Raw genomic sequence first — 13169 nt, forward strand, 5'->3', positions numbered from 1 at the left:
CAACTGCTAAGCCACCCAGGCGTCCCAAATCAATGGGTTTTAATTTTAATTTTGTCTTAGAAAAAAATTAAAATTGGCTAACCAAGCTCTAAGAGAAAAAAATGTAACTGAAGAAGAAGAAGAACCACCACCACCAACAATGAATTGCAATGAGCTTCAAACAGTATTCACCAAAGTACATCAGATTAGGTGAATGTTTCATGTATATCCAGTGCTGTAACACGAATATTTTCTACAATTCCTAGTGAACCACAGGATGTGGAGAAAAACATGAGCATGAAATTTTCTTTTTTTTTTTTTTAAGGTTTTATTTATTTATTCCTAAGAAACACACAGAGAGAGAGAGGCAGAGACTCAGGCAGAAGGAGAAGCAGGCTCCTTGTGGGATTGATGTGGGACTCGATCCCAGGACCCCGGGGTCACACCCTGAGCCACCCAGGCATCCCAGAATGAAATTTTCAAGCTAAAATGTGCAACAGGTGTTCTCAAAGTAGAAGGCTGCCCATTGAGAAGAACGAGGGAGCAACAAGAATGAAATTGGAGACAATAGAGAGGAAAGGTTGGGGATATGTGTTCCAAGTGACCTGGAACTTTCACACCAAGCCTCCTACACAAACCCTCACACACCTGACTTAAGATCTCTACACCACCCATTCTGCATGCTGAGCTGTCAACACGGATCTCCTCAACACCCTGGGTAAGCGGTGGTGAGGGCCTTATGTTTCCCATAGTGCAGTGCACAATGTATGCCTAATAGAATATTTTATACACAGTTCTCTGACCAACCAAGAAGAGCAACCGCACATAAGCCAGAATAACATCTAAGGTTGTTCTTCAATAAGATTAGAGGGGTGGTTTTTGAATAAGATCTACATGTTTTTGCTGATTAGCAATTCTGTTTTAGTCTGCAGTTTCCTGTCCGATGATGACCTAGGCATATGCCACCCTTTCCCTCTTCCTTGGCACTCTTGTGAGATTGGCCCTAAGGGACTTCCAATGACAAACTCGTGCTTCACCTCCTTTCCCATCCTTCTGGTGTCACCTCTGATTCCACACATGGCTCTAACGAACAGTTATCATCTACCTTCATTTATATAGGAATGACAGTGTTTCACCTCAAGAAAACGTCTTTTGCTTTCCACTGTGGGGTTTCTCCAATGCCATAGACTGGGACTCTCAAGGTAGCCCCTTCTGCACCTGTGTGCAAGCACACACATGCACAAGTGACCAAAAGGGGGTGAAAGTTAACACTCTCAGGAGGAATCGCCACCAACGTAGGATGAGGGCTGATGGATAAATACTACTCCCTAATCATACCAAGTACACGGTTTCAGGGAGCATTCGATAAGCTCCAGATGATGGCAGGGTCATCCCAAGTTCTCTAACGTGGCAATGAACTTGCTAACACATCCTCAGTTCGCTTTTTCTTCTTCTTACTTTTACTCTCCCCAATCTCTTATTCCTGCTTCCTGGGATCACCTCCCAAAGTGCACACAAATCCTTTTTTCAGGCTTTCCTTTCACAGGAAAACAAACAGACAACTTAAAAATGCCCTTCCCTCCTTCCACTCTCATCTTGCTCCATAAAGGATTTAGGATTTGTGAGAGTGCTATGAGCAAGATGTGCAGAAAGTATGAGAATCCAGTCACTAGGTCATGGACATGGGGAACCACCAGTGCTGAGTCACCCCTGATTTCAACTACAGGGATCATCTCCAGAAGCATGAACATCTATAATGAAAAATCACTCTAGGTCTTAACTATGCTGGAAAAATGTCACCCAAGTGCAAACCTTAATATTCCAATGACAATATTTTTAACTCGGACTATTTAAAAATTTTTTTAATATTATTTAATAAGATTTTATTTTTATTTGTAAAAACCCAAAGGATACAAAGAAAATTGGTAAGATACAGTCAAATAAGAACACAGTATATATTTTAAAACAGGCAACAAAATCATTTTAGACAGTTATATGCCTCACTGGCTAGAAAGGATTAGTCATCTCAGCCACTGAATATTTATTAAGTAAATTTAAATTTTGTTGATATTTCCAAGCCTATATACTAAACATAAAAAAAACAAATGGCAATTTGTTTTTCAGTTTTAAAATTTGTTGAATTTTTAAGGGAAAAAATGTCTATTTCAGATCTTTGTCTTTAAAAAAACAGATTTTTGCAGAACTAAAAAAAATGATGCTATGATTTTATTTTATAAAACACGGTGCGATAATTTTGGCATTATCAACATAAACAAGTTCACAATTAAAACATGTACTTTGAAATGTTCAAGAACATTCACCTGCAAAATTTCATGCAAGATTTTTAAGCTGAAAGCAGCTTTTATTTCAAATTATTAGGGATCTTCTCTGCAAGAAGAAATCCAGATTTTATAGTTTATTCTGAGGTTTTTTTTTAAGATTTTATTTATTTATTCATGAGAGACAGAAAGAGAGAGAGAGAGAGAGGCAGAGACACAGACAGAGGGAGAAGCAGGCTCCATGCAGGGAGCCTGACGTGGGACTCGATCCCGGGTCTCCAGGATCACGCCCTGGGCTGAAGGCAGCGCTAAACCGCTGAGCCACCCAGGATGCCCCAGAGTTTTTAAAAGATGTTTTAAAGCAAATAACGTTTGCATTGAACTTCCACTTACACCCAACTTCCAGCAATCACAAGAGTGTAACTCTATGGCATTAAACTCAATATAATTACTAGACAGTAAATTTTAATGCAGTAAAATCTAATGTTTCTAATGCTAAAAAATCAACTAAAAATGTCTATTAACTGCCTTTTCCACAGAATAATAATTTAAAATCAAAATAATGACAAAGGATGCCAAGATCTAAGAAGTCATATTTTAGCGCTGGAAGAGGCATCTCCTCAAAGATCATTAAGTTAATTCTTCTCATTTTCAGACTTAGAAACTGGGGCTCAAAGATGTAAGTGACTTGACAATAGTCACAGAGCCATTAGTGACAAAGCTATCACCTAAGACTTCGCTTCTGGATTCTAGTACTGCTTCTGCTGGCCCATCTTCACAATTCTTTTATTCAGACTACTCAAACATTCTGTGCATACAGTAACTATAACTTACAATTCCTTTATTAAGCTATTTTTCCCAAGATATATAGATCATAGACAGTATCCATCAGAAAAGATTGAAATGGAGCACAGAATTTAAAACCAGAAACTGAGTGACTTATTTGAAAGTATGAAACTAGTAAACCTTATTTTTAAAGCAATAAAGTATGATGATATATTGGTAAATTACCGTAGACAACTGTGGTAAAAATCTCACTGGTGTCTTGGATTTTTCCTTGTTGGCTGATTTGTCCTGTATGAAAAAAATACAATCAATTACTGTTCACTATTTATGAAAAAAGAAAATAAAAAAATAAAAATAAAAAAAATCAATTACTGTTCACTCTTAATGTTAAAACTGATTCACTCAACCAAATTTTACAGTGTCTAATACTAAGCATACATCATTCAAAATATCCTAAAACATACCCTACAGATGGTATAATATTGTATACAGAAAGTTAAAAGGGATCCACAATTATTAGAGCTAAGGAATAGGTTAATGCCAGCAAGTTACTGGATGTAAAACCAATGTGCACACACGCAAAAAAAATTCAACTGTATTTTTTTAAATTGTATTTTTAAACACTAGCAATGAACAGTCCAAAATTGAAAGAAAAAAGTCACTTACCATAGAATCAAAAAAGGATAAAATAGGAATAACTTAAGAAGTGTAGGACTTGCACAATGAAGGTAATAAAACATCACCGAAAAAAAATTAAAGATAACTTTAATGGAAAGACATCCCATGTGCATGGATTAGAAGACAAATATTAAGATGCAATACTCCTTCTGCCCAAAATTATCTACAGACTCAACACATTCCCTATCAAAATCTCAGCTATAGTTTTAAGGTAGAAATTAACGAGTTAATCATAAAATTTACACAGAAATATAAGGACCCAGGACAGCCAAACGATTTTGAAAAAGAACAAGTTGGCAGACGCATACTTCCATATTTCACAACTTCCTACAAAGCTATGATAATGAAGACTGCATGAGGATAAACATCAAAGAAATAGAATTGGAAGTTTCGAAATAAGCCCACCTATCTACGGGCAATTGATTTTTGACCAGAGTACCAAGACAATTCAGTGAAAAACTGGTCATATCTTCCTCTGGATATTTATCTGAATCTAAACGGTGTCCAAAGTTTACCCAGCCTTGCCTCCCTTCTCCATGGCTAAAACTTCATTCTTTCCCCCCAGAATCCTTTACTTCCTAAGGTTAATATACTCTGAAGTTCCTACTAATAAGTACAAAGGTTACTTGTCACTTTCAGAGAATCCCTTTACCTTCTTTGCAGTAGAGAAGAGTTCTACTGCAGGAAGCTCATCCAAGAAGTGCTATTGAGAATGATACTTTGATTTATGAAATGGATACTAGGAGTTGGGCTTTGGTCACATAAAGTCCTTGCCTCTTAGCATCAAATCCATGCTTTTGTCCTCGCTGGTGGTTCTCGAACAGGACCAAAAGATTTCTCTAGGTTCAGAAGGGACACCAAGATGAGAAAAACGGCCAAAGGGCCTCTTCTTCCTGGTGGCAGTGCTGTGCCTCATCGCTCTCACGGCCTGGCTGCCAGCAGTCCACCTGCTGGCCCCCAGCACCTTTCCAGCCACTGGTATGTGGCCCATCTGGTGGCAGACGACGTCGAGGTTTCACTACCATCTCTATCAGTAGCTTCCCGGCAAGTTTCCCTGACATCAGAGGGAGGAATCCTTTCAAACTGTTCAGGGTGCAAATCCGTGATTTTCTCACACGTGGATACCCTCTTCACTGGTTTTCACAGCTGTAAAGTGTTCCACCGTATGAATATATTGCAATTTATCCGCCCCTTTTTCTTGTGAGTGGGCGGATAAATTTAATAAGTTAAATAACTTATTTCCAATTTTTGTACTTTTTATACCATCTTCTTGCATGTGTGTGTACTAGTACTATAGTTAAGCACACACACATACAATTCTTGTGTCCCCCACATACAGTGCTAGTATATTTGATATGCATGTATTATGCATATACTGTGTATATCTGGTTTTGTCCCTTAAATTCCATTGATATATTTGTGGACCTGTAAACACATTGTATCAAATTACTGTAACTTCACAACAGGTCTTGAAATACTTGTAATTCTCTCCACCTTATTATTGTTAAGCATTATCAGATCCAGGGTTCTGGTCCAAGACGGTGGCATAGGAAGACTGAACTCCCTCCTCCATAGACACACCAAATCCACACCTATTTGTAGAGCAGTTCCTCCTGAGGAAGGACTGAGGACTGACTCAACAGCTTCTGCACAATAAAAGATTAAGAGGCTGCAGACAACAGGCAAGAGAGGTGGAGACCCAGTAAGGAAGGGAATGTGGCTCCCCACCAAGTCTGCGAGCTACAGTGGGGAGGGCTAGCACTGAGGGACCGAGCTGATAGATCTGTCTACCCTGGGGCACAGGAAAACATAAAACAAAACAAAAAAAAAATACGGTCTGAAAGAGCAACTAGAATATCGAAGATCCAGCCTTAGAAGTCCACCAAATAGCAAGGGAGCTACCGGAGTGGTGTCCAAGTTCAAGAGCCTGGGCAAGCACTGTGGTTGACACCCATCTTCCACATTGATAGTATAGACAGGGGCAGAGTCTGGGCGCTGTAGGGAGGCTACTGCCACAGTGAGCACCAAGTCTCTAGCTCACCCCAACCCCAGACACCCTGGGACACAGAAAAAAAAACCCCACAGTTTAGGAGAGCAACTAAATATAAAAAATAATATAAAATATAAGAGACTGAATGGCAAGGGAGCTGCTGGAACCCAGAATTAGAGGGGCTGGTGAGCACCATGGTTTACATTCTCCTTCCACCTTGCTAGTGTGGACAGGACCAAGGTCCATGTGCCATAGTCAGTCTACTGTCTCAGTGAGCCCCAGAGACCCTAGCCCACACCAGCCTTAGACATTCCCAAAGTGGATGTTCTCTAGATAGGGACTGGCCGCCTTGGTGGGTTTTTTGCATCTATGTTCATCAGGGATATTAGAATATTGAACTATTCTTACAACCCCAGGGAAGGGAAATAAAAGGCTAAAAGCAACTTTTAGGACTACACCAATAAAAAGCTTTTGCAACAAAACAAGAAGGCAGCCTACTGAGTGCAAGGAGATCTTTACAAATGATTTAACTAATAAGGGGTTAATATAAAAAATACATAAAGAACTTCTACAACACCAGGGGAAAATAATTTTTAAAAAAATACAGAGGGACCTGAATAAACACTTTGCCAAAGAAAACATACAAATGACAAATACACATGAAAAAGTGCTCCCCATCCCTAATCATCAGGGAAATTCAAATTCAAATCAAAACCACAGTGATATATAACCTCACACTTGTCAGAATAGCTAGAGTCAAAAAGATGAAAAGTAAGTGTTGGTGAAGATGTGGAGAAAAGGAACACTCATGCATCGTTGAGGTTATGTAAATTGGTGCAACCACTGTAGAAAACAGCATGGAAAAAAAAAAAAGAAAAAGCATGGAGATGCCACAAAACATCAAATCTATCATGATCCAGCATTCCACGACTCATATTTACCTAAAAAAAATATAAACATTAATTTGAAAAGATATGTACCCCTATGTTATTGCAGTATTTACAACAGCCAACATATGGAAGCAACCCTAGTGTTCATCCATAGATGAGTGGATAAAGCTGGGGTATATATACACAAATATACACACACACACAATGGAAATAGAGGCGAGACCTTGCCATTTGCAACATCATGGATGCACATAAAGAATATTTCGCTAAATGAAATAAGATAGACAAGGACAAATATTACAGATTTTGCTTATATACGAAATCTAAAAAATAGTAATGAACAAAAAGCAGAAACGGACCCATAAATACAGAGAGTTGGTGGTTCCCAGAGGGGAGGGGGGTTGGGGATGGGCAAAATGAGTGAAGGGGAGTGGGAGATACAGGCTTCCAGGTACATAATGAAGAAGTCATAAGAATAAAAAGTACAGCATAGTGATGCCTGGGTGGCTCAGTGGTTGAGCATCTGCCTTGGACTCAGGTGTGATCCTGGAGACCCGGGATCGAGTCCCACGTTGGGCTCCCTGCATGGAGCCTGCTTCTCCCTCTGCCTCTGTCTGTCTCTCTCTCATGAATAAATAAATAAAATCTTTAAAAAAAAAAAAAAGTACAGCATAGAGAATGTAGTCAATGGTATTGTAATAGCATTTTATGGTGACAGAAGGTAGCTATGCTTGTGGTGAGGACAACATATAAACTTGTCAAATCACCACGTTTACACCCAAAACTAATATAACGTTGTAGGTCAACTACACCTCAATTAAAAAAAAAATTATCGGACAATCTGGACATTTTTTTCTACCGGGTGAATTTTCTCATCCATGTTGTATAAAACTTTGAGGGATTTTGATTTTTGATAAAAGTATGGTGAATTGCTAGAATCACTTGGAGGAAGCTGACATAATTAGGATACTGACTTGTTTTTCATGAATATAGGATTTATTCATTCAGATTCGAGGAATGTATCCTTCAAAAACATTTCATACTATTCTTCGTAAGAGTCTTATATACCTTTATTAGATTTATTCTTAAGTATAAAAATTTTGAATGGGAAAATGAATCATAGCCTCTGAACAACAGATTTACATATTATGCCAACTGCTTTGTCAATATGGAAAGGTCTCTGAAAGCCGCATCTACTTATAATTGCTGCAATGGTAAGGTTTTGTTTTCCCAAGTCTCCACCCAATTTTTTTTTTTTTTTTTTTTTTTTTCCTTGCTGGGAGCCTGGAAGGCTAAATTCTATGTATGGGCACCACCTGGGCTCCCAGCCCTCTGTCTTTTGGTGGAGATTAAGCAATGAGAGGCATGGGTGGGAGACTAAAGAGCAGGAGGGGAGAGAGTTTGGGATAGTTCTTTCCTAGGACTCCCTGTTGCCCACAGTTCTGATAGTAGCTGAATTCTTTCAGAGCTCAGCCCCAGTCAGGAAGCTACCATTCCAAACCCCCCACCCCCTCTCACCAGGTTTTGATAACGTGGGGACCGGTCAGGCCTGGGAATGGTAATGACTTCCTGTTGCTATTCATCCTTAAGCACCTCCTCATCATCCTTGGCTCTTTCCCTTAACCTTCCCCACACCCCTGCAAAAGGTCCCTAAGTTTTCTTCAGTTAAGTCCTTGTGAGCATATCATCGGTTTTCTGCTGAGGTCCTGACTAATCTAACTTTCTATTATTAAAGTTGAAATTGCTAAGGAGTCTAGATCTTCCTGGAGCAGTCTGGCTTTGCATTTAGTTTTTATTTTGATTTTCAACTACTTGTTTATTGGAAGGGATATTGTCATCTAATCTTAACTACCCCGATCAAATGGCCAGACTCTGAATGTGTCTGGTTAAATCAGCCATTTAAAAAAAAAAAAAAAAAAATCAGCCATTTTATGAAGTTGACTGGTTAAAACAATAACCTTCCAAATTTTAACAGGGTGGATTTAACATAGTGGCCATATATTTGCATTATGGTCGTTAAAGTTATCACCAAGGTGAGGGCTTCATTTTGAACTGGTTTTACTCTGACCTCCCTTTTTAAGCAAGGGCATCAAGAAGATAGGAAAACTGAATGAGCATCATATAAATGCAAAATTACAGTAGTTGGTCTAACAATTAGAAAAAGCACTAGGGTACAGTTGGGCTGACAAATCTTTCCTCCTTACCTGCCCACAACACGTAGTGGATTTGTGGGGGCGCTCCATGGGTTTTGCCTATTTTTTATCTTGAAACCCCTGGAAGTTCCTCAGTGAAGCTCAAATGCCTTACTTTGTTTTAATTTTAAAAATGAAATGAGCAGTTGCGAAAGATTTATCTTTGTTTTAAATACCTAACTTAAGAACTCAGACTGCTATTCCTGAAAAATGCCATGTCACTCTCAAAGTTCCACTAATGAGATGAATATGTTAAAATCTCCTTCAGCAAATATGATTTACCACCTGCTCACTTCTTCAAACTAAATGAATACATAAGTAAATGTCACAGAAGAATGGCATTTCCAAAAGTTTAATCCATTCCATTTGTTTTAGGTTAAAATATAAAAGCTTTCATCCTTTCCAAAGGAACACTGCACTTGAGATTAGCATAAATGAGAGGACCAAGGGTTTTGAAATTACTGAGCAACCAAAGTAGTGAAAGAGGGACCTCTGCTGTTTAAATATGGTGTTTAAACAGTGGAAATCCTAAATGGGCTCATGCAACATTCTTTCAAGATCCCAATAACATCTCTTCAATAATATAGGTCCTTTTAGGGGATGGGGAGCGGGGGGGGGGGGGGGAGGAGATGAGGGGTGTCCTCTCCAAGCATTTTTATTAAGATAAAGCAAAACTTAACTGCCAATAGGTTTTTAGTAGATGCTTTTTAGTTGTAGACTGGTCAAGCTGGGGGCTTTGGAAAAATAATAGCAATTCAGAAATACCATCATAAGTACGGTAAGCATGTGTTTTAAATTTCAGCACCACAGGGTGTGGTTCAAGACCAGGCCAAAGACTGATAAGAATATCAAGCAAAGAAATTGCTTAATGTATATTGATGGTGAGGATACCAAATGTTTTTAAAAGGATTTTGATTACAGTATCATGTAAAAAAAAAAATCACTAGTAGAATCCATTAGTCTAACTGCTCAGTTTTTTGGCTACCAATATCTTTTTTATTTCTTCATTGTTCTTTTACCACTAATTACTAAATATATGGTAAGTGATTCAGCGTGTTTCTTAGTTTATTACACATTTCAATAAGATGTTAAGACTAGGTTTACTTGATCATGATTGATCATGATCATTTGCTTCATGAATTATGGACATTTTATTAATAATCTACAAACCAGGGGGCACTTGGGTGGCTCAGAAGCTGAGCGCCTGCCTTGGGCTCAGGTGGTGATCCCAGATCTTCGGATCAAGTCCCTCCTGGGGCTCCCTGCTCAGAGGGGAGTCAGCTTCTCCCTCTATGTCTCTGCCTCTTTCTCTGTCACTCATGAATAAATTTAAGTCTACAACCCAATGGATAGAGGAATAGATAAATTACCTTTTAACATCCTTTCCTCAATAAACTAGCACTACGAAAAAAAAGTATCAAAAAGGGAAGAATTATAGTTTAGTGTTAAAACAAAGAAGCTAAGCAAAATCTGCAGACTTAAAAGCAACTGTTCTCCATTCAGTACCAGGATGCTTAAGGGGCTTTTCCCATATTCATCAAGGGAGTTAGAGCGGTTTTCCCAGTTGCTAGATCATGCCCATGCTTAATGCCTTCCCGGTCTGTTCTAGCATTAAAGACTTTGGCCACAGTTCTGCATTTCTTTTGTTTACAGTTGCTCATGAGTTAAGTGAGGAGAGTTCTAAGAAGTACTGCGACACCCAGCTTTTATTACCGGTCATGGGGATATTTTCTTAAGAAACTCCATTTGCCACCTACCAAACCCTTTCACATATAGTGTGGAGCCTTACTTTTACGTCACAACCTCAATAAAGGAGATGTACTGATTCCCTGTCCCCTTGCACAAAAGGGAGAGGAGGCTGACAAACATGAAGCGATTTGCTAGAGGCCTCACAACTAGACAAGGGCTTAAAGTCCAGCCCTAGACTGCCTGAGCCCACGGCGAGCTTCCCCGCACCCTAGCGAGCTCAGCATCCCCACGCTGGGCACCCTCGGGGCTGCAGCTCTAACCGGGGTAGCTCGGCCGGGCACCCTGGGGCTGCAGCTCTAACTAGGGGAGCTCCTCCGGGCACCCTCGGGGCTGCAGCTCTAACCGGGAAGCTCCTCCGGGCACCCTCGGGCTGCAGCTAAAACCAGGGGATCTCCTCCGGGCACCCTCGGGCTGCAGCTCTAACCGGGGGAGCTCCTCCGGGCACCCTCGGGCTGCAGCTCTACCGGGGTAACTCCACCGGGCACCCTCGGGCTGCAGCTCTAACCGGGGGAGCTCCTCCGGGCACCCTCGGGCTGCAGCTCTAACCGGGGGAGCTCCTCCGGGCACCCTCGGGCTGCAGCTCTAACCGGGGAAGCTCCTCCGGGCACCCTCGGGCTGCAGCTCTAACTGGGAAGCTCCACCGGGCACCCTCGGGCTGCAGCTCTAACCGGGAAGCTCCTCCCGGCACCCTCAGGCTGCAGCTCTAACCGGGGCAGCTCCTCCGGGCACCCTCGAGGCTGCAGCTCTAACCAGGGGAGCTCCTCCGGGCACCCTCGAGGCTGCAGCTCTAACCAGGGGAGCTCCTCCGGGCACCCTCGGGCTGCAGCTCTACCGGGGTAACTCCACCGGGCACCCTCGGGCTGCAGCTCTAACCGGGGGAGCTCCTCCGGGCACCCTCAAGCTGCAGCTCTAACCGGGGGAGCTCCACCGGGCACCCTCGGGCTGCAGCTCTAACCGGGAAGCTCCACCGGGCACCCTCGGGCTGCAGCTCTAACCGGGGCAGCTCCTCCGGGCACCCTCGAGGCTGCAGCTCTAACCAGGGGAGCTCCTCCGGGCACCCTCGGGCTGCAGCTCTAACCGGGGAAGCTCCTCCGGGCACCCTCGAGGCTGCAGCTCTAACCGGGGGAGCTCCTCCGGGCACCCTCGGGCTGCAGCTCTAACCGGGGGAGCTCCTCCGGGCACCCTCGGGGCTGCAGCTCTAACCGGGAAGCTCCACCGGGCACCCTCGGGCTGCAGCTAAAACCAGGGGATCTCTTCCGGGCACCCTCGGGCTGCAGCTCTAACCGGGGGAGCTCCTCCGGGCACCCTCGGGCTGCAGCTCTAACCGGGGGAGCTCCTCCGGGCACCCTCGGGCTGCAGCTCTAACCGGGAAGCTCCACCGGGCACCCTCAGGCTGCAGCTAAAACCAGGGGATCTCTTCCGGGCACCCTCGGGCTGCAGCTCTAACCGGGGGAGCTCCTCCGGGCACCCTCGGGCTGCAGCTCTACCGGGGTAACTCCACCGGGCACCCTCGGGCTGCAGCTCTAACCGGGGGAGCTCCTCCGGGCACCCTCGGGCTGCAGCTCTAACCGGGGGAGCTCCTCCGGGCACCCTCGGGCTGCAGCTCTAACCGGGGAAGCTCCTCCGGGCACCCTCGGGCTGCAGCTCTAACTGGGAAGCTCCACCGGGCACCCTCGGGCTGCAGCTCTAACCGGGAAGCTCCTCCGGGCACCCTCAGGCTGCAGCTCTAACCGGGGCAGCTCCTCCGGGCACCCTCGAGGCTGCAGCTAAAACCAGGGGAGCTCCTCCGGGCACCCTCGGGCTGCAGCTCTAACCAGGGGAGCTCCTCCGGGCACCCTCGGGCTGCAGCTCTACCGGGGTAACTCCACCGGGCACCCTCGGGCTGCAGCTCTAACCGGGGGAGCTCCTCCGGGCACCCTCAAGCTGCAGCTCTAACCGGGGGAGCTCCTCCGGGCACCCTCGGGCTGCAGCTCTAACCGGGGGAGCTCCACCGGGCACCCTCAAGCTGCAGCTCTAACCGGGGGAGCTCCACCGGGCACCCTCGGGCTGCAGCTCTAACCGGGGGAGCTCCTCCGGGCACCCTCGGGCTGCAGCTCTAACCGGGGGAGCTCCTCCGGGCACCCTCGGGCTGCAGCTCTAACCGGGAAGCTCCACCGGGCACCCTCGGGCTGCAGCTCTACCGGGGTAACTCCACCGGGCACCCTCGGGCTGCAGCTCTAACCGGGGGAGCTCCTCCGGGCGTCAAGGTTGTTATGACAACACCGAGGAGGCCCGGTTGGGAAGCAAACATTTAAGAGTTTCCACGGAGAGCGCTCGGAGTCCCGGAGGGCCCTGGGTGAAGGGGCCCGCACCCCTGCACCGCCGCCCCGGGGTCACCACAGGCGCTGGAGGGCCCGGCTGCCGGCCTCTGAGGCCGCGGGGAGGCCCGTGCGCCCCCGCCCGCCGCATCCTCACCTGCTCGTCGCTCATGGCCGCGAGGACGCGCCGTCACCCGTGGCTCCGCGGAGGCTCCGTGGGCGCCGCTCGGGCGAGGGAAGGGCGGCCTGGGACCCGCTGCAGCCCCGGCTCCCGCAGCGCCCGCCGGCCAGCGTCCTCGTTGCTAGGCAACGGCCCGCCGGCTCCATTT

The 13169-nt window shown here is 44.9% G+C and overlaps 1 protein-coding gene across 1 annotated transcript in view; it reads right to left on the bottom strand.

The window, feature by feature from the left end:
• DNAH7 (dynein axonemal heavy chain 7) overlaps positions 1-13079 on the bottom strand; it is a 241874-nt gene extending 228795 nt beyond the window's left edge. Inside the window, 2 exon segments of the mRNA XM_025442048.3 lie at positions 3270-3332; positions 12998-13079. Of these exon segments, the coding sequence (XP_025297833.3) occupies positions 3270-3332; positions 12998-13012 (78 nt within the window). The 5' untranslated portion in view covers positions 13013-13079.
• Positions 13080-13169: the final 90 nt, after the last annotated feature.

This window comes from Canis lupus, chromosome 37 (genome assembly GCF_003254725.2).
Source record: "Canis lupus dingo isolate Sandy chromosome 37, ASM325472v2, whole genome shotgun sequence".
Taxonomy (NCBI): domain Eukaryota; kingdom Metazoa; phylum Chordata; class Mammalia; order Carnivora; family Canidae; genus Canis; species Canis lupus.